Source organism: Rhinolophus ferrumequinum, chromosome 3 (assembly GCF_004115265.2).
Source record: "Rhinolophus ferrumequinum isolate MPI-CBG mRhiFer1 chromosome 3, mRhiFer1_v1.p, whole genome shotgun sequence".
Taxonomy (NCBI): Eukaryota; Metazoa; Chordata; class Mammalia; order Chiroptera; family Rhinolophidae; genus Rhinolophus; species Rhinolophus ferrumequinum.
In genome coordinates, this window is record NC_046286.1 from 50,681 (window position 1) to 72,793 (window position 22,113).

Here is a 22,113-nt window from a genome sequence, read left to right on the forward strand (position 1 = left end):
TGCCAATGATACATCTGATAAAGGATTAGTATCCAAAATCTCTCTCTCTCTCTCTCTCTCTCTCTCTCTCTCTATATATATATATATATATATATATATATATATATATATATATATATAAATAAAACAACTCATACAACTCAACACCAAAAAAATGCAAACAATCCAATTAAAAAATGAGCAGAAGACCTGAATAGGCATTTATCCAAAGAGGACATACAGATGGCCAATAGACATAGACATACAGATGGCCAATGATTAGTGATGCTCACCATCACTAATCATCAGAGAAATGCAAATAAAAACCACAGTGACATACCACCTTACTCCTGTCAGAATGGCGATCATCAATATATCAACAAACAAGTGCTGGTGAGGATGTGGACTAAGGGGAATTCTCATGCACTGTTGCTGGGATTACAAATTGGTGCAGCCACTATGGAAAACAGTATGGATGTTCCTCAGAAAAATTTAAAATAGCACTACTTTATGACCCAGCAATTCCACTTCTGGGTATTTATCCAAAGAAATCCAAAACACTAATTTGAAAAAATATATGCATCCCTATGTTTATTGCAGCACTATTCACAATAGCCAAGATATGGAAACAACTGAAATGCTCATCAATAGATGACTGGATAAAGAAATTGGGGTACATTTATACAATGGAGTATTACTCTGCCATAAAAAAGAGGGAAATCTTACCATTTGCAACAACATGGATGGACCTAGAGGATATTACGCTAAGTGAAATAAGTCAGACTGAGAAAGACAAACACCATATGATCTCACTATGTCAGATCTAAAGATCAGAACAAATCAGTAAATAAAACAGAAAAAGAGTCGTAGATACAGAGAACAAACTGATGGTTGCTAGATGGGAGGAGGGTTGAGGGATGGGTGAGTAAGGAGAAGGGATAAGGAAGTACAAATCGGTAGTCTCAAAAGAGTCACTGGATGCGAAATCAGTATGGGGAATATAGTCTATAATGTTTTAAAGAGTATGTAGGGTGTCAGAAGGGTCTGGACTTATCGGGGGAATCACTTCCTACGAGATCTGACAATTAAGTTTGCGAACTTGTTGCAATGATGTTGCTAACCTTTTTTTGATATCAGATGAATTATTCATTATGAATTTGTACCAACTGGACAAACAGTTACACAAGTTTACTATTTGGAAGTGCTGAAAAGGCTGTGTGAAAAAGTTAGATGACCTGAACTTTTCACCAACAATTCGTGGCTCTTGCATCATGACAATGCACCAGCTCACACGTCACTGTCTGTGAGGGAGTTTTTAGCCAGTAAACAAATGACTGTATTGGAACACCCTCCCTACATACCTGGTCTGGCCCCAAATGACTTCTTTCTTTACCAGAAGATAAAGGGAATATTGAAAGAAACACATTTGATAACATTCAGGACATCAAGGACAACTCTGATGGCCATTCCAGAAAGAGAATTACAAAATTGCTTTGAAGGGTGGACTAGGCACTGGCATCGGTGCATAGCTTCCCAAGGGGAGGACTGCGAAGGTGACCATAGTGATATTCACCAATGAGGTATGTAAGACTTTTTCTAGGATGAGTTCACAAACTTGTCAGGTCGTCATAGATTATATATATATGCCTAACCATTGCCCTATACACCAAGTAATAAAAAATGATATTGAATATCATCCATAAATATATATATGGTGATCAAAACATACAGTGAATGCTGCTGCCTGCTGCCACGCAGCAGCCTACCCGTCTGTCTCCTTGTACCTGCCCCCAAAGAAAGGAGGGTCTGTAAAATGGATCCTTTCAAGGACTTTGCTTCACCTTTGTGTTTGCACCTTATGTCTCCCTGTTTGGCCCCAAAAAGATGGCTGGTCAGCCAATGAGGAGTAAAATTCCCCATGGAGGGGACAACTCAAGCCAGGCGCAGTCAAGTGGGGACCAACAGGAGAACCCACGGGGTTGACAGAGGTGGGCACAGCCCTCCACCTTCCCCCAGCTAAGGAGAGCCTCTGCCTCTGTGGCTGCATTCCTTCCCAAAACCTGCAAAAGAAGTGATTCAATGAAGTGCTCTCCATCTAGTCATGTGCATATAGGTTTTGTCCCTCAGGGAAGTACATACATCCTGAGACTTACGGTTCTGCTGCCTGCAGGCAAGGGTGATTGGCTTGAATCAGCTTCCTATTAGGATGTATGGGATTCACAGATCTTGAGATTGACAAGCTTTATCTCCTTTACTTCCTCACCGAACTAATAAAAGCTAATGCGTGGGCAGATTAGGAGTGCTCAGTCCTTGAGGCTGCATGTCCCTTGGCCCTGCTTAACTCTATTCATGGCTACTGTCTTTTCTTAACCCTGCGCCGCCCTCCTCGCTCCCCACAACCTCCCCACAACCCTCCTAGTGTGGGACACGACAGCTGCCTAGTGCCATCCAATGGAAAGGCAGGGATTTTCAAAACAGGAAGCGGCACATAGAACCTTAGTAACAATGTGTGACAAGTTTCAACTTGTTTGGTGCAGTCAATCTGGTGTAAGCTATGGTTGAGACATGGTGTGTTTTTGAGTGTCCATAAATCATGGATCACAAACAACGTATTAACATAATACGGGCAAATGGTTTCATCATCCATCATGACAATGCTCTGTGTCACACATCACTTCTGGTATATGGCAATTTCTGTCAAATAAAAATACTATGGTATGTCCTCATTCAGCTTATTCACCAGATCTGGCACCGTGCAACTTCTGGTTCTTCCTCAAAATCAAAAATGACCATGAAACGTAAATGTTTTCAATCAATTCAGGACATTGAGGCAACCACAACAGCACAATTAGCGATACTCAAGAAAGAGGACTTCCAGAAGTGCTTCAGAAAGTGGCAAGAATGATGGGATAATTGTGTTCAAAGTGAGGGGGAGTATTTTGAGGGGTGTTAATGGCAATGTTTCTTTTACTGTAATCCATTTTTTTAAACATTTATGTTTTTTTATCTCACCTCCTATATATGCATACATATAGTCACAGGATGTAAAGTACAGCATAAGGAATATCGTCAGTGGTATTGTGATAGCTATGAATGATGGCACAAGGGTAGTAGACTTGAAGGGTTATCACTTTGTGATTAAGTGTAAATGTCTAATCATTATGTTATTTTGTACACTTGAAATTAATAAAAACAAACAAAAAAAGAAATACAATTGATTTTTGTATGCTGATCTTGTATTGTGTGAACTTGATAACCTCACTTATTAGTGCTAGGAGGTTTTGTAGTTTCCTTGGGATTTTCTGAGTATATAATCATGTCATCTGCAATTAGGGACAGTTACCTTTTTTGTACTTTGTATCTTTAATTTCCTTTCTTATCTCATTGAACTAGAACTTCTTGTTTTACGTTGGATAAAAATGGTGATATTGGGCATCCTTGCCGAGTTTCCAATTGTAGATGAAATGTATTCAATATTTCACCAATATGTAAACTGCTATCTGTAGAGGTTTTTGTTTGTTTGGTTGGTTTTTTTTGCCCCTCCCCACCAGGTTTTTAAGCCATTGTTTCTCAGTCTAGTTGTAGGGCGCAGTTCCCTGGCCCATGCTGGTATTATGAGCCTTGCACTCCATCAGGCTGATGCAGTGGGTTGCCGGTTGTTGGTTGCTGCTCAAAGCAGCTCATGGCAGCTCTCCTCGGCTGCTGGCCGCTCACAATGGCTGCCAGCCACTCACGGCTGTGGGTCACTCACGGTAGCACACATCAGCACACGGCAGACCCCGGCAGCCCACCGCAGCTCACAGCAGCCCACAGCAGTCCATGGCAGCACACAGTAGCTCACACCGACCTCCGGCTCTTCATGGCAGCCCAGCTCTAGGAGACTCTAGGGAGAGCCACTGTTTAGTCTTAGCTGTAGAGGGTACAGCTCCCTGGCCCATGTGGGAATCGAACCTGCAGCCTGTGGCAATTAGGAGCACTGCACTCCAACTGTCTGAGCCACTGGGTCGCCCCTATACAGTTTTTATGTTTGTTTTTTGATGCTCTTTGTCAACCTGAGGAAGTTCCCCTCTATCTATTCCTAGTTTTCTTAGAGTTTTTTTTTTTTTAATCATAAACAGTCATGGGATTTTGTCAAAAGCTGTTTCTGCATCGTTATTTTTCTTTGTAAGCATTTTAATGTGGCAGATTACATCAATTGATTTTCAAATGTTGAACCATCTTTGCATACCTGAAATCAATTCCACTTCTTCATGGTGTATAATTTTTTATATACATTATTGGATTCAATTTGCTAATATTTTGTTAAGGGTGTTTGCATCTATATTCACGAAAAATACTGGTCTGTAATTTTCCTTTCTGTAATGTGTTTATCTGGTTTTGGTATTAGGTTAATGTTGGCCTCATGGAATGAGTTAGCAAGTGTTTACACGACTTATATTTTCTTGAATAGATTGTAAAGAACTTGTATAATTTCTTCCTTAAATGATTGGTAGAATTCACCAGTGAAACCATCTGTTCCTGATGCTGAGTTTTTTTCATATTAAATATCAATTTAGTTCTCTTAATACAAAGGCCTATGCAGAAACTTCCTCTTACCTACTTCTCTTTGTGTGAGTTTTGGGAATTTATTTTTCACGAAATTGTTCGATTTCATCTGTTATCAAATTTGTGAGCATTGAGTAATTCAAAGTATTCCTTTCTTTTCCTTTTAATGCCAATGAGCTCAGCACTGACAACCCCTCTCCTATGTGTACTGATAATTTGCATCTTCTCCCCGTCTCCTCTGGTTTTGTTTTTTGGTTTTTTTGTTTGTTTGTTTTGCTGTCTAGAGACTTTAATTTTATCAGTCTTTTAAAAGAATACCTCTTTGTTTCATTAATTTTTCTCTATTCTTTTTCTGGTTTCAACTTCATTGATTTCCTTATCTTTATTATTTCATTTCTCCTGTTTGCTTCGTTTTTACATTTTTTCTTCTTGTTAAAGGTTTTTGACATATAGGATTTGATTATTGAATTAAAACCTTTCTTTGTTCGAATGTATACATTTAATAGTATACATTTCCTTCACAGACTACTTTAGCCCTGTCTCACAAATTTTGCTATGGTGCATTTTCATTTTCTTTCACTTCATTGTATTTTAATTTTTTTGTCCTTAAGATTTCTCCTTGACCCAGACGCATGGTTTATTTAGAAGTGAATCATCAATTACTTAGATTACTTAAAATCCATGGATTATTAGAACTATTATCTCTCGGAGATTGATTTCAAGTTTGGTTCAATTATTGTCTGAGAACACACTATATGATTTCAATCTTATAAGTTTGTTAAGGTTTGCTTCATGAATCTGCATTTTGTCAATCTTGTTATATGTTCTTTGGCACTTGAAAAGAATGTATATTCTGCTCTTGTTGGGTGGCATATTCTATAAATGTCAATTGAATCCCGTTGATTGATTGTATTGAGTTATTCAATATCCTTGATGAATTTTTTCTAGTTCTTCTAGCAATTGTTAAGAGAAGGCTGCTGAAATCTTTAACTATAATTACCTACTTTTCCTTTGAGTTCTATCAGTTTTTGCCTCACATATTTTGTAGTTCTGTTCAGTGCATATGTATTTAGGCTTGCCATGTATTCTTGATGGATTGGTCCTTTTTATCATTACATAATGTCCCTCTATAGTAATTTTCTTTACTCTGAAGTATACTTTGTCTGATATTAATATAGCTACTCCTGTATTCCTTTGATTATTATTTGCATCCTCTCCCATCCTTATATTTTCATCTTTTATATACCATATTTGAAGTGAGTTTCTTGTAGACAACATATAGTTGGGTCATGTTTTTTAATCTACCTTGCCAATCTCTGTCTTTTAACTAGTATATTTTAGATCACTTATGTCTAGCGTATGTAATGATATATTAGGGATTCAATCTGATTTTTTTTAATGTTTTTTATTTCATATTTCTTTTTTCTTGCCTTCTTGTAGGTTATTTGAATGTTTTTTGATTGAATGTATGTTATTTGAATGTTTTGAAATGCATTTTGATTTATTCTTGAGTATGTCTCTCTATATAGTTTTTATTTATTCATGACTATATCTCTCTATATAGTTTTTTTAGTCAATGTTCCAGGTATAACAGTATATGTACATAACTTACCACATTCTAGTGATGTCATCATTTACCAATTTAAGTGAAATATAGGAAACTTACTTTCCTTACCCTTTCCATTTATAATTCTCTTTAAATATTTCCTATAAATATATTTAGAACCACACCAGTTATAATATTTGCTTGAACAGTTAAACATAATTTACAAAACTCAAGAGAAGGAAAGCTTTATTCTATTTACCCACACTTTTTTTTTTTAAATTAAAGATTATTGGGATGACAATTGTTCATAAAGTTACATAGATTTCAGGTGTACAATTCTGTAATACATCATCTATATATATCCCATTGTGTGTTCACCACCCAAAGTCAGTTCTCCTTACATCACCATATATTTGATCCCCTTTACTCTCATCTACCACCCCCCTCCCTGCTTACCCTCTGGTAACCACTAAACTATTGTCTGTGTCTATGAGTTTTTGTTTCTCATTCTTTTGTCTTGTTCTTTTGTTGTTTTTGTTTCATATACCACATATCAGTGAAATCATATGGTTCTTGACTTTTCCTGTCTGACTTATTTTGCTCAGTATAATAATCTCAAGATCCATCCATGTTGTCACAAATGCTACTATTTCATCTTATGGCAGAATAGTATTCCATTGTGTATATATACTACAACTTCTTTATCTAATCATCTATTGAACGATAATTTGGTCATTTCCATGTCTTGGCCACTGGAAATAAAGCTGCAATGAACACTGGAGCACACATATCTTTATGAATAAATGTTTTCAGATTTCTGGGGGTAGATAGGAGAGGGATTGCTGGGTCATAAGGTAATTCTATTCAAATTTTTCTTTTTATTTGCAAATGAAATGGAAGGCTAACTCTAGAAAGAAGCAACAGTGATACACTTACCTTTCTACCACAATGAGCAAATAGTTTAAAATATCTTTATGAAATACTATGCAACAGAACAAAGAACAACAGAAAGACACAGGAAACCAAGCAAAGAATAGTAACTTCTCAAGAAGAGTGTAGGGTTTTGGGACAACCAAGCAGGCTTTGAGCCCTGGTCTACTTACGGGCAAACAGAGAACCAGTGAGAAGATGATTGTGTATACGCACAAAGAGGAAAGGATTAAGGTTTAAAAAAAAAAAAAAAAAAAAAAAACCTTAATAGTAGCCCATTATCAGCGGCATTGTTAGCAAAAATCTCCAATTCGGTTGGTTGCCTCTTTATTTTGTCGATGGTTTCTTTTGCTGTGCAGAAACTTTGTAGTTTGATATAGTCCCATTCATTTATTTTAGCTTTTACTTACCTTAGGAGTCAAATTCATAAAAGGCTCTTTGAACCCAAGGTCCATAGGTTTAGTACCAATGTTTTCTTCTATGCAGCTTATTCTTTCAGGGCTCACGTTTAGGTCTTTAATCCATTTTTAATTAATTTTAGTACATGGTGACAGATAGCAGTCTAGGTTCACTCTTTTGCACATGGCTTTCAATTCTCCCCAGCACCATTTATTGAAGAGATTGTCTTTTCTCCATTGCATGTTTTTTGCTTCTTTGTCAAAAATTATCTGTCCATATTTATGTGGGGTTATTTCTGGGTCCTCAATTCTATTCCATTGGTCTGTGTATCTGTTTTTCTGCCAGTAGCATACTGTTCTGATTATTGTTGCCCTGTAGTACAAGCTGAAGTCAGGGAGTGTGATACCTCCAGCATTGTTCTTTACTCTTAGGATTGCTTTGGCTATTTGGGGTCTTTTGTGGTTCCATACAAATCTGATGATTTTTTTCCTACTATTTCTTTAAAAATAAATGCCATTGGGATTTTGATGGGAATTGCATCAAATCTGTATATTGTTTTGGGTGCTATGGCCATTTTAACTGTGTTGATTCTTCCAATCCATGAACACGGAATGCCTTTCCATTTCTTTGTCTTCTTCAATGTCTTTTTAAAATGTCTTATAATTTTCAGTATATAAGTCTTTCACAACCATGGTTAAGTGTATTGCTAGGTATTTTATTATTTTTATTGCAATTGCAAAAGGAATTGTTTTTTTGTGTTTTTTTTTTAATTTCTTTTTCTGAGATTTTATCGTTAGTATATTGGAATGCAATGAACTTTTGTACATTGATTTTGTAGCCGGCAATGTTATTGTACTCGTTTATTGTTTCTAATAGCTTCTAGGTGGAGTCTTTAGGGTTTTCTATATATAGCATCATGTCATCTGCAAAAAGTGACAATTTAACGTCTTCATTTCAAATTTGGAGGCCTTTTATTTCTTTCTCTTGCCTGGTTGCTCTGGCTAGGACTTCTAATACTATGTTGAAAAGCAGAAGTGATAGAGGACAGCCCTGTCGTTTTCCTGAACATAGAGCAAAGGGCTTCAGTTTTTCACTGTTAATTATGATATTACTTGAGGGTTTGTCATATATGGCCTTTATTATGTTAAGGTATTTTCCTTCTATACCTATTTTATTAAGTGTTTTAATCATAAATGGATGTTGTATCTTGTCAAATTCTTTTTCTGCATCGATTGATATAATCATGTCTTTTTGTCTTTCATTTTGTTTATGTGGTATATCACATTGATCAATTTGCATATGTTGAATCATCCCTGTGTCCCTGGGACACTCCAAGCAAATGGTATTCAGAGAAAATTTCCACCCTTTCACTTTCAGTCTATATTTGTCCTTGTAGCTAAGATGTATCTCTTGGAGATTGCATATGGTTGGGTTTAGTTTTTTGATCCAATCTGCTACTCTGTGCCTTTTTATTGGTGAGTTCAGTCCATTTACATTTAAAGTGATTATCGATATATGAGAATTTCCTATCATTCTATGTCTGGTTTTCTGGTAGAAATGTGCCTCCATTGTTTCTTTTCCTTTTTGTTGCTGTCTATTATTTCAGTGTGGTGGTATTCCACGACTTTTCCCTTTTTCTTCTTTTTTATGTTATATATTTCAGTTCTGGATTTTTTTTGAGTGGTTACCATTAAGTTTATTTAAAAAAAAGTTTCATATTTAGAGTAGTCCATTTTACTCAGTAGGTTACTTTCTCCACTCCCTTTTGCCAGTTCAGACCTTTACTCTCTCTCCTTTTATGTGTTTGTTGTCACAAATTATCCCTATTTTTGCTGTGAGTTGATTTTTGTGCTGCAATAGCAAGTTGTCTTTTTCCTCTTTTTTTAAGTGTCTTTTTTTTTCCTTCTTCACCTTGTAAGTTATGTTTAAGTGTATAGTGTCCTATTTGGTGTAGGTGTTGCCACTTCCTGCTTCTGTATGTTCATAATAGTACTCATAGTTTTGCATTCTTTTACTTTTTTGTTTTAGGTTGAATAGCCTCCTTCAGTATTTCTTGTAGAGCAGGTCGTATGTTACAAAATTCCCTCAGCTTCTGTATGTCTGGAAAGGTCTTTATTCCCCCTTCATATCTAAAGGATATCTTTGCTGGATATGTTATTCTTGGCTCATAATTTCTCTCTTTCAATAGTTTGAATATTTGATTCCACTCTCTCCTGACTTGTAGAGTTTCTGCTGAAAAATCTGATGATAATCTAGTGGGCTTTCCTTTGTAGGTTACTGTCTTCTTTTCCACGGCAGCTTTGTTGTTAATTTTTGACAGCTTCAGTACAATATGCCTTGGAGAAGGTTTGTTGGGATTGAGGTAATTTAATGAGGTGTTCCCTTTGCTTCTTGGATTCAAGGATTGTCGCATCCAGTGCAACATGGGCAGTGAGGGTGAGAGAAGGGGCGGCTTTGGGTTAAGTTTTAAGAAAGAAACAAACAGAGACTTAATGCAGTTAAATCTCAGAAGGCCAGGGGCTCACAGTTCTGAAAGACTGGAGCCCAGAATAAAGCCAACTGGTGGCTTTTATTGATAAGCATACAAGGGAGTGTTATTGTTTCTGACACAGTCTGTGAGACTCATCTATCACGTTATAGAAATAACCCAAACGAATTATGTTGGTCCCCAAACAGCCGAAGCAAAAAGTCCTATGATGACTGAGGTGAGGTATGTGACTCCCTAAAGGACATATATCACATGTTGAGACTGTTTTATAGAGCTGAGCAGAGAGAGCTTGATCTTATCACTCTAAAGACTTTTCTCACAATTAGGTGAGAGGGGGAAAAACCAGAGTCAGCAGTGTTTTTTCCCAGGCAGGGGGAAGGGGAGACAAGGCCCCTTCCCAAATCTTTCTAAGGCAGCTCATCGGGGGGTCTCCACGGGGTTCCGCCTGACTTGAGTTGTCCCCCCCTTCCCCCGTGGGGAATCTTACTCATCATTGGCTGCAAACCCTCTTTTGGAGACTAAATAGAGAGAAATATACAGACCTAGAGATGCAGTCTCACAGACTCTTCTTTCCTTAAGGAAAGACATGGGGTACAATAGGCTAGGCCAGGGGTGTCCAAGCTTTTTTCAACATTTTTCACCAAGGGCCATATGCGGTAAAATATACAAACAGCTGGGCCACTCACTCGAGGTGAAGTACGTATTGCCTCACCTGGTTTATTTAAGTAAACTAAATATATTTTTGGAATTTGCTGCGGGCCAATTAAAAATGGATTGCGAGCAGCAGTTGGCCCACGGGCCGCAGTTTGGACACACCTGGGCTAGGCTGTTGTGTGACAACAGAGGATCCAGTTGTTTCCACAAGCTTGGGAAGCTCTCTTTGACTGTTTGAATATACTCTCTGTACCCCTCTTCCTTTCTTCTCCTTCTGGTGTGACCATTATTCTTATATTGCTCTTTCTGATGGAGTCAGCAAGTTCTTGTAGAAAGTTTTTTCATTTCTTTTAAGTCTCAAGTCTCTTTCTTCTTCCATCCGTGTTATTTCCAGGTTTCTATCTTCAATGTCACTGATCCTTTCCTCCATCTGGTCAACTCTACTACCTAAGCTGGTTATTTCATTCTTCATTTCTTCTATTCAGTTCTTAACTCCAGAAAGTCTATTTGGTTCTTTTTTAAAAATTTCAATCTCTTTGGTAACATGTTTATGTTGTTCTCTGATTGTGTTTCTGAGTTCATTAAACTGCCTGTCTGTGTTTTTTTGCATCTCGTTCAATTTTTTAAGAACTGCAATCTTGAATTCTCTGACATTTAAGTCACATATTTCCACGTGTTTAAGTTCATTTTCTGGAGACTTTTCATTTTCTTTCTGATCTGTCTTGTTACCTTGGTTATTCATGTCAATTAATGAATTATTATTTCTCTTCCTAGACATCTACAGAAGTGGCTTCTGCCACAGGTTGATAGAAAGCTTTTCAGTAGGTGCTGTTAGAATGTTTTCTCTCCAACTGCAGCCTTTTATTCTCTCTCACGCTATAGTGTTATATATTCTCTGCACTGCTCCAGCTTCTCACACAATGTGGCGGGGTGGGGGGGGGGATTCCCTGGAAGGTGTGCTTCCCCTGCGTGAACAGGTAGCCTGGGTCACAGGGCACTACCTCCGTGGGGGATATGAAGAGCTTCTGAAGTTCCAAAGCTCATCTTGCACCAGTTTCAGAGCTTGTGTGTTTCAGCAGCTCCGTTTACTCCCCAGATAGGTGGGGATAGGAGCAGGCTGGGTTGTGAGAGGTAGCCCCGAGCGAATGCATGGCGGCAACCACCAGCACAGCCAGTCCTACGCCCAAGGCTCCCTCCCCTTTGCCAGAACTAATTGGGCTGCAAGTCCGTGGCTGTTAGCCACAGTTCTCAGAACTGCAAATATTCTCTTCTTTTGATCTGATGCTGCTACTGTTCTGCTTCATAGCACTGGGCATGTGGGGGTGGGGTGAGCTCTGGGAGGTTGGGGAGGGGTCGGCTAGGCTCTGTCCCTAAGGCTTCAGTCCTCTGCTTGGCAGTGAGGGCTTAAAACCGCCATTTTCACCCTTCTTCCATCAGTCTTTGCGCCCCGTGGTCTCTACCGCAAGTGTTGGGTTCAGCCGTTTTATAGGCTGATCCCTCAGTTGGGACTGTGGGCCATAAGTGGAGCACTAGCAGTCCGAATTCTTCCCTCTCCTGCGGCTGTGATAGCTCTGGAATGCAGGGAGCTTGGAGCTCTGACCTCTGTCTGCGTCCTGCATGCACGGCCCCGTGTCTCCACACGTCCCCCTTTCCTCCTTCCCCACTCGCCCAATTTGCTCATCTTTAGATGATTTCAGTTGTGAGTCTCTTCATCTTGCCTATCCGCTGCACAGGGAGTCCTTTGTGGAATTATAGTTGATCAATTTGTTGTGAATTCCTAAGAAAAAGAATAAGGCTGGCAGTATCACACTCCCTGACTTCAGCTTTTACTACAGGGCGACAATAATCAAAACAGCATGGTATTGGCAGTAAAATAGACACATAGACCCACTGAATAGAACTGAAAACCCAGAAAGAAACCCACACAAACATGAACAGATAATTTTCGACAAAGGAGCCAAAAACAGACAATGGAGAAAATAAAGCTTCTTCAATAAATGGTGCTGGGAGAATTGGAAAGCTGCATGCAAAAAAATGAAACTAGACTACTATCTGTCACCACATACCAAAATTAACTCAAAATGGATGAAAGATCTAAATATAAGACCTGAAACAATAAACTGAATAGAAGAAAGCATAGATACGAAACTTATGGAGCTTGGGTTCAAAGAGGATTTTATGAATTTGACCTCAAAGGCAAGGGAAGTAAAAGTTAAAATAAATGAATGGGACTATATCAAATTAAAAAGCTTCTGCACAGCAAAAGAAACTATTGACAAAACAAAAAGGCAACCAACCGAATAGGAAAAGATATTTGTGAACATCTCTGATAAGGGGCTAATATCCAAAATATATAAGGAACTCATACAACTCAGCAACTAAAAAACAAACAATCTAATTACAAAATGAGGAGAGGACATGAACAGAAACTTCTCCCAAGAAGACATACAAAAGTCGAACAGATGCACGAAGAAATGCTCGACTTCACTAACTATTAGGGAAAGGCAGTTCAAAACCACAATGAGGTATCACCTCACACCTGTTAGAACAGTTATCATCAACAACACAAATAATAACAAGTGTTGGAGAGGCAGTGGAGAAAAAGGAACCCTCATACACTATTAGTGGGAATGTAAATTGGTACAGCCACTATGGAAACCAGTATGGACACTCCTCAAAATAATTAATAATACAATTACCATATGACCCAGAAATACCTCTCCTGGGTATCTATCAAAAAAATCTGAAAACATTTACCCATAAATGTTCATTGCAGAATTATTTACAGTGGCCAAGACATGGAAACAACCAAAGTATCCTTCCATAGATGATTGGATAAAGCTGTGGTATGCACGCACAATGGAATACTAATCTGCCTTGAAAAGATGAAATACTGCCATTTGTGACAACATAGATGGATCCTGAGATTATTATGCTAAGTGAAGTCAGACAAAAAAAGTCAAGAACCATATGATTTCACTAATATGTGGGATTAAAACTGAAAGCTACAAAGGAACAAGACAAGCAAATAACGAAACAGTCATAGACACAGACAACAGTTTAGTGGTTACCAGAGGGTAAGGGGGGAGTGGGATGGTAGAAGAGGGTAAACGGGATAAAATATATGATGATGGAAAAAGAACTGACTCTGGGTGGTGAGCACATAATGCAATATATAGATGAAGTATTATAGAATTGCACACTTGAAACCACTGTCACCCAATAAATTTAAAAGAAAAAATAGAAAAAATAAATAAGGAAATTTTTACTGGCTTCCCTTGGAGCTTCCTATCCTACTAAAGGATTAAGCCGTTAGTGTTCTCTCAGGAACAAAGAAAGAACCAACCTTGCTACCTTGCCTTGTGATCTGATATCATAAATTTTTGCCCTACCTGTTCCAAGGAGCTAGCAGGATCCTGCCACAGGGTGGACTTTCCGATGCTGAATGAGGTTGCAATGGTAAATGAAGTTCTTGCCACATTCTTCACATTCATAAGGTCTTTCTCCAGTATGAATTCTCTGATGCTTAATGAGGACAGAACGTCGACTAAAGCTCTTACTGCACTGATTACACTGGTAAGGTTTTTCCCCAGTGTGGATCCTGAGATGATGGAAAAGCCCAGCGTTCTGGCTGAAGGCTTTGCCACAAATGTTGCATTGGTAGAGCTTCTTCCCAGTGTGCAGTCTCTGGTGCTGGAACAAGCCTGAACGCTGGCTGAAGGCCCGCCCACACTCATCACACTCATAGGGCTTCTCACCTGTGTGTGTTCTCTGGTGCTCGATAAGGATGGAATTCTGAGTGAAGCTTTTTCCACATTCACCACAGATATAGGGTCTCTCCACTGAAGAGCTTACCCTTTGCCTTTCCAATCTGTCCTCATGGTCACAGGTGCCTCCACTTTCAGGCATCTGAATAATATCCCCATTTAATTTTCCAGGTAATTCCACAAGAGATTTCATTTCTTTGGAAAGCTCATTCCAAGCCCCAGCCTCATTATCTGAAATAATAAATGGATCACATGAATGTTATGTTTCTAAAGAAAAAACTGGCAAGGAGAGTGGAAGGACACAAGCAACCACGCTTTTTGTTGACTTTCCCACTCTAGCAATTATACTGACCTCAGGGAGAAGATGCACTGTATTACAACTGCATCTCCTACAAGACTGCAGACTTCATGAGGGTAGGGACCATGTCTACTTTCCTCATCACTGTAGCCCCAGAACCTAGCACAGTGCCTGGCACATAGATAAATGGATTGACACTAAATACACTTATTGAATTGATGAACACTGAGGGAATGAGGTGGGCTTCCCGAGGAAATGCTAATAATCCTCACCAATGTCTTGTACCAGGTACACCTCTCGCAAGTTACATTGACACTGCTCTTCCAAGGTTTGGATCTGGCCAACTGACGATTCCTGGGTTGGTCCTAGAGTTGCTTTCTCCTTCACAAACAATTCCTGTTCATGAACATAGGTTGGGACCTGGTGGAAATTAAGGACAGTTGGTAATCAAATATCATGAAAAACATTGCAAGGAGGCCTTCTCAGAGCCACTGGATAAGAAAAGGAGCAAGAAACTGGTTAAAAAACACACAAAACAAAACAAAACAAAAAAACCCCAGAGATTAAGAGCCCACAACCAGACATAAAGAAATCCTCCTCCTCTTTCTCCGCACTAAAAACCCATATTTGATCCTATAGGTACAAACCTCTGTTCTCCCATTTTCTCACCTGCTCTCCTGGTTCATCCAGCTCTCTCTCCAAATCCTCCAGTACAGTCACTGCCTCTTCGCCATTCACTGGGTGGTGGTCTCTTACCCAGGCCTGGAGCTCCTCAGGCAGGATGGTCAGGAACTGCTCCAGCACCAGCAGCTCCAGGATCTGCTCTTTGGTGTGCAGCTCAGGCCTCAGCCACTGATGGCAGAGCTCCCAGAGTCTTCGAAGAGCCTCTCGGGGCCCAGGTGTCTCCCAATAGCAGAACTGCCTGAAACATCTACCGAAGAACTCTCTGGTATGAGGGTTATCTCTTGACAGGCCAGATTCTTGCCCACAGACACGGTCTTCTTCCTCTTTTACTTTCACTGACAGAAGTCCCTCCTGCATCTCTGAAGTCTGAAGGGCCAAGGTTGTGGTCATTTTAGGCTTAACTACTCAGAAAAAGAATGTATTCTTGATAATTCCCCCTTGATCTTTTCTTCTGGAAATCCCAAAAACTAAAAAATAATATGCAGAGAAAAAAAATATTAAAATGTAGAAAAATCTTTCCTGCTGGCAGGTACTGGCAGTATTTATACCAAAATCAGTCACCCTGTCTAATGAAGAACACTGAACGCATGAGGACTACATAATGCTGATGCAGATAATACAGGAAGGAAAACAGAAACAACTCCCCCCCACACACACACACACATATATACACACATGCACCACCACCACCACCACCACCACACACAGTTTTATTGAAGGAAGGGACCATTTTGATCATCCGGAATGAAATCATCTCAAATAAATCAGCTGGAATATATTGGGTTTCTATTTGAATGGTAAGAGACTAGACTCAAAATAAGTTTTTAGTTGAATGGAGGTAAACAAGCACTTTGGTCCCAAGTGGTCCAAATAAGAATCAAGGAAAAAAAGGGAAGGAAAATGGAGGAGGGAGAGAAAGTAAAGGAGATAAAAAGACATAACAAGGAACAAAGGAAATGCACAGTTGAGAGGAGAGGTAGAGTTCCTCTCATCAGTGAGGTGTGGAGGAAACAAATCTATGTTTGGAGTGGGGAAAATCTGGGATTGAGACATGATCTGCCAGGTACACCTTCTGAAGGCGTGGGCTTCACCTTTTGAAGCTTAGTCTATTCAATCTGTAAAATAGCAATCCTAAAGCCAAACTTGCCTATCTTTCTAGGTTGATATAAAGATAAAATAAGACCATGGATAAAGAGCACAAGAAGCTGGCAGCTTGGTAAACTCCAAAGTACTGTAAGTTACCACTATTGTTATTTTTCTTACAAGTTTTATTAAAATATTAAATGAAGTATCCTAGTGATATCAACCATATGGCAGAAAAATGAGAAAATAGTCAACTGGGGTGATCGTAGCTCAGAGGTATTAAAATTAAAATACATTAGTTCTAATATTTTAAAACAGGGGTAGAGTTTGAGCTCTTTCTTGCCCTTCAATTTTTTGGAAATCATTTTTTTTTAAAACTCCTTGAGGATGGAGAGTGAGTGACTATATGTAAAATAAAAATGGGTGTAAATAAAAACAAATGTCTATGACTTCTTTAAGCTTATAAATAATCTTAACCAGGATAGTAATTAACAAAGGCAATTTTCTGTAAGAAAAATAATTATGTGATCTACTGATTTCCAAGCGTCATTTTGGGGCAGAGGCTTTCAAACCTTTTTGACCAGGACTGTCAGCAACAAATATCTTATATTAAGGCCCAGATCAGGCGTTCCTGTGCATGAATGTGCATGAATAAGATACACACACACACAAATAACTGAAATAATTATTTCACAGAATACTATGTATCGTTACTTTATGTGATACTGTATATACTATTGTTTTTAATCCTATTTAAAAAAATACCCAAAAAACAAAAACCCTGGTCATAGCCCTACACATAGATTTCATGATCCACATAACAGGATCATAACCTGTAAATGTTTTTCAATTTTAAATAAAATCATTGTAATTCACTGTAAAAATAACCCTATACTATTCTTAGGTATTGGCAGGCATTGCAAAATTTTAAAAGCTAAGAATAGGATATTTAAATTACAAGTGCACACCGATCACACTACAACTAGAAGATAAATTCATATTGTCACTACTGGTTATACCTGTCAAGGAGAAAAAAAAACACTAAGGTGGGGCAGCATCCTCCTGGGTAATCTGCAAATATAATCCTCTCCACAAATTTCTAACATCTTTGGCTTGGTTGACTTCTATAGTCACTGCCCCGGGAAGAGTGGAGAGGTTTTTCCCTGCAAAGACAGGGTCCTTGAGTTCATGTTTTCCCCCCAGCTTTTCTCAGGGCCTACTCACTACCACTGTGACTACCACATTATGTTTTTCTGCCATAACTTTTCATACAACACTCATTCATTTAGCAAATATTTATTCAGAGCTTACCATAGTCCAAGTACTGTTCTAGGCACTGTGGATAAGCTGCAAACAAAAAAAGTGCCTAGTCTCATGCAATTTACAATCTAATAACCATATTAATAATAGCTCGCAGTTATAGTAGTTTTAAGGTACCAGGTATTGTTCTGGTGCTTTACATATATTACGTCATTTAATCCTCAAAATAACTACGAGTAAGGTATTATTATTATTATCCTTTACAGATAAGAAAACTGAGGCACAAAGAGTCACTTACCCAAGGTTTCACAGGTAGTAAGTGCAATTCAAACTCAGGAAATCTAACTTCAGAATTCATAGTCTCAACCATTATGCTACTATCTCTCCTCTATGCAGAGGAAAGAAAGGGACAAGATGAGCGAAGGGGCCCACAGAGGACAGACAGTAATTAAATATATGTCAAGTGGTAATAAATGCTATAGAGACAAATAAAGGTAAAGAAGATAGAAAGGGTGAAGGAAGGTTTCTATTTTATGTGGGGCAGACAGAGAAGGCCTTGTTGATAAGACAGTATTTGAGCAGGATCTGGAGGAAGTGAGGAGAGAGTACAAGATGATCTGGAAAAACTGTTCCATGCAAAGGGAACATGGAATTCTTGGAGGTAGGAAATGGCCTGGATTCTTCAAGGAACAGCTAACTGAATAATGTGCAGGGACAGAGGAAGCAAAAGTGACAGTGATAGAAGTCAGATCATGAAAAGACATTGCAAGTGTTGTGTCTTGTACTCTAAGAGACGTGGAAAGCCATAAGTTTTGCAGCAGAGGGGTTACAAATTTTTACTTACATTTAATATGAAAACTAATAATAACTGGCTGCTGTGATAATAGATCATGGGGAAAAGTGAAAGCAGGGAGAAAAGTTACGGCAATAATCTAGGGAAGAGATGATGGTTGGCTGAGTTTGTTCTAGGGATCTAGAGTTTTAGGGTGCAGATATCAAATAGGTAAATTAAGAATATGTGCTCTCACATTACGCAATTAACCTAGCATGGGTTCAAAGGGTTAAACAGCCACTCATGCTCTTTTTCAACCTTTTAGGACCTTGGAAAAATGTCTTTTTCCTATTTGTTGTCTACTCACCTAGGTTTCGAGTCAAAGGTTTTCTGTTCACAGATGATGAAGCTCAAGTTTTAAGCTCTGCCCACTTCTGATACATGGTGTTTCAAATCTTTACTCGGTTTCACTAAGATCAATTTCTCTGTATATCCTAGGGTCCTTTTGCTTTCCTTTCCCTGATTTTCCTTTTACCTGGTGGCCTGAATACCCATGGCCTCACACCAGCAGCACATCTTAGTTCTTTGAACTCAGTGTCTCTGAAGGCTTCCCAAGTGTCTTATAACCCTGCCCTCCTGGTCACAAACATAGTTATTAATCCCTCATTCAGGATCACCACCCCATTGTGTACGTCAATTATATAATTAGCATAATAATCTCTCCCACCTTAAAAAATACATCTACATTTTAAAGCTGGTTTCTCCTAGGACCTCAGCAAGTTCAACTCCCTAAATCTACCATTATTCTTGTAGAGGGATGAACTTTACCAAAGAAATGCATGTAGGTGAACACTACGCAGCACACCATGCAAATGTACCTTTATCATAATACTTTCCCCCACTCTCTCCACTGCTGTCACCATCTATGGCTCCCTTTTACTTACTGGATGAATTCCCAAACTCTCAAGCCTGGCTTAAGACCAATCAGACCTCTGGCCCCACTCTTGTTTTCCTCTATTCCATGCAAACACTGTCAGCTCCACCGAGGCTTTTTTTCTCACTATTGTTTAGTTCCATGTCCTTGCTCTTGCCTTCTGCACTTATTCAAACCCTACCCAGTGTCTGCAGCTTGATTCGAATCTCACATCCTCTCTCAAGTTTTTCCTTAGCCATTCCAGGCGAACCCCTTCCTCCTTTCAGCTCTTATTTCATGTGCCCCAACTTTTACCCTCAGTCACAATCTATCTTGCAGTTACTTCTCATATTTTAAAAAAAATTCAGAAAGTACAGAAGAATATATAATTCCCTCACCAAGTTCTACTCTGAAAAATAGATGCTGTTAGATTCGAATGTATCCTTTCAGACATTGTCTATGCATCTGCAATCACACACAGACACATACACACAACATGGCCCATATTTATCCTATTTGTCTGAGATAAGCAGAAGGTAGTAAGAGGTAGCAGACAACACAGACAGGCAGATCTAGTTGTAAATTCTGACCTACTAACAATGTGACCTTGGACAAGTTATTTGATTCATTTTTCTGAGCTTCAATCTCCTCATGTATTAAATGAGGACAACCTCCTTGCAAAGTTGTAGAGTATTAAATGAGATAATGCACAAAAAGGGGTTTTGCACAAAGCTTGGTGCATAATAAACATGCAAATTAACCACCTCTTAACGAGATAACACACATTTTTTGGTTCAGGTGGCTTAATCAATACCTACCTTTAGCACCAAGAGTGTAATCTTTTCTATTGCCCAAAGCACAACACGGGTGAGTGGTGGGGAAATGTGTACAGAAAGAAACAAAATGGCTGTTTCATCAGATTTGCAGACAGATATGCATGTCTTTGAGCATATACTTCTTTCTAATCTTAAATCCTAACTAGAGGCCCAGGACTACTGAGGTCCAAAAGGAGTAGGATCAGATTCAAATGAGAGAAGTAATTTCCTGGGTTGTGGCTGTAAAGCTAATACAGAAAAAAAGCATAATTACCATAGCAAAATGTGGGGACAGAGCCCTAAAAAGCAGTTTCCAGGCTCTCGGCCTCACATAGACAGGTGCTGACTCAGGTAGTAAATGGCCATCGACTGTGATCAAATGGCCATCAGCTGTGGCTAGTTGGCCGTCAGCTGTAACCAGTGAGCCATTGGGCACTAATATAACTGCCGTGGCTAGGCTGGCAGAAAATGGGGGCCAGAAAGAAGATGGTGGCTGAGCCTGCAAGCGGCGCAGTGAGGGTTGAGAATTGTGTGGCTCCTGTTTCCTGTGTCTCCAACCCAGCCGCCAGTGAGAGTATAGAGATACGACTCCCCTACCTATGGCTCCGTGGGTGTTCCTTTTTGGCCTCACCATATCCTGCGTTCTTGTGTGGGGAGTGGGACCAGAGACCCCGCAGACCCCGCCGGTCGCCCTGCACGACACAAAGGGTTTAAAAAATAGACTCTGGAGCCAAACTGCCCAGCTGCCTAGATCTGAATCCTAAATATACCCTTTACCAGCTGTATGAGCCCAAGCAAGTCACTCGCCCTTTTTCTTCTTGATGTTAAAAGTGGGGGGGGGGGGGGGGCCGAAGGGGAGGTTACAAAATAACGGTGCTTATAGCATACAGCGATGGGAAGTAAATACGCTCATATTTGGAAAGTGCTTTGAACAGTGATGCCTGGCACAGAAGTGCTGTTTAAACACTCATTTGAAAGATAAAAGCGACAGACGAGATGCGCCTGTGCACTCTGTGAATCACACTAGGAAGCCGTGGCATATTATAAGGTTATCTTTGTCCCCTGTCTAAAATAAGTCCTTAGTAGAGACCGACAGACGTTGGAAAATACAAACATCCCTCTCGGTATCTGCACCTATTCTTATCCTAAGCTTCGGAGAGAAAGAGGTCAAGGGGCTCGTTACGAGGGCAGACTGGCTGGAGCTCGGAAATGCACTGAGCGGGTGCGGTGGGGCCAGGACGCTGACTTCTAACTCGCAAGGCCCTTCAGGTGACCGGGCCGCCTCCTCTCGCCCCCCGCCGGCCCGCGCGAGCCCAGAAGCCCCGGACGCCCCCCCACACCCAGCCAGGGGCGGCGCGCACGGACCACACCTCGCACCGGCCCTCCGCGGCGGCGCGACTCCGGAGCTCACCGGGTCTCCGCGGGGCAGGGCCCGCCGGCCAGGACGCAGCCCTCAGTCCCTGACGGCCGCAGCCCACGGCAGGATAAACCACAAAGGCCGGAAGTGCGTCACACCTAGTCGCTCTCCGGGGTAACAGCGGTCTGGCCGCGTTCCTTCTGGTAATCTTGGAGGTTTCCGCACCTCTGTGGTCGCCTCGCTGATCCACTCGTAGGTGCAGTGAAGCACCAAGTGGCATATTCTCGTGGGGGACAGAGGCAATATGCGTAGCTGTACACGGATTTTCTACTGCAGGGAAAGTGGGCGCACCTGACCTCCGCGTTGCTTAAGGGTCCACCGTAATAACAGCTAACAGTGTTTCACACACATTAACTCATTTATTATCCAAAACAGCCCTGTAAGTTAGGCACAATTAACCCCATTTAACAGATGAGAAAAACTGAGACACATTCCTTCTACATTTATTAGTTGCTATTTCCTGCAAAGAAAGTTTTCGTGTACTATACTTACTTGCACAATATACTCCAGGATCATTTTATACTTCTCCTGCCCTAGATCTGGAATCCACTATTTTTTCATGA

General features: G+C 39.9%; 1 protein-coding gene across 3 annotated transcripts in view; it reads right to left on the minus strand.

The window, feature by feature from the left end:
- The window catches only part of ZSCAN23 (zinc finger and SCAN domain containing 23), a 28,868-nt gene extending 13,112 nt beyond the window's left edge, over window positions 1-15,756 (minus strand). For all 3 annotated transcript variants that reach the window (XR_004421833.1, XM_033095228.1, XM_033095234.1), the window contains exons 1-3: window positions 15,276-15,756; window positions 14,879-15,026; window positions 13,934-14,539 (exon numbers count right to left, since the gene is read on the minus strand). Coding sequence is in view for 2 of the 3 variants with exons in the window: in XM_033095228.1 (XP_032951119.1) it covers window positions 13,947-14,539; window positions 14,879-15,026; window positions 15,276-15,680 (1,146 nt within the window). In the remaining variant the exon portion in view is untranslated. The remainder of the gene's footprint in view (window positions 1-13,933; window positions 14,540-14,878; window positions 15,027-15,275) is intronic.
- Window positions 15,757-22,113: the final 6,357 nt, after the last annotated feature.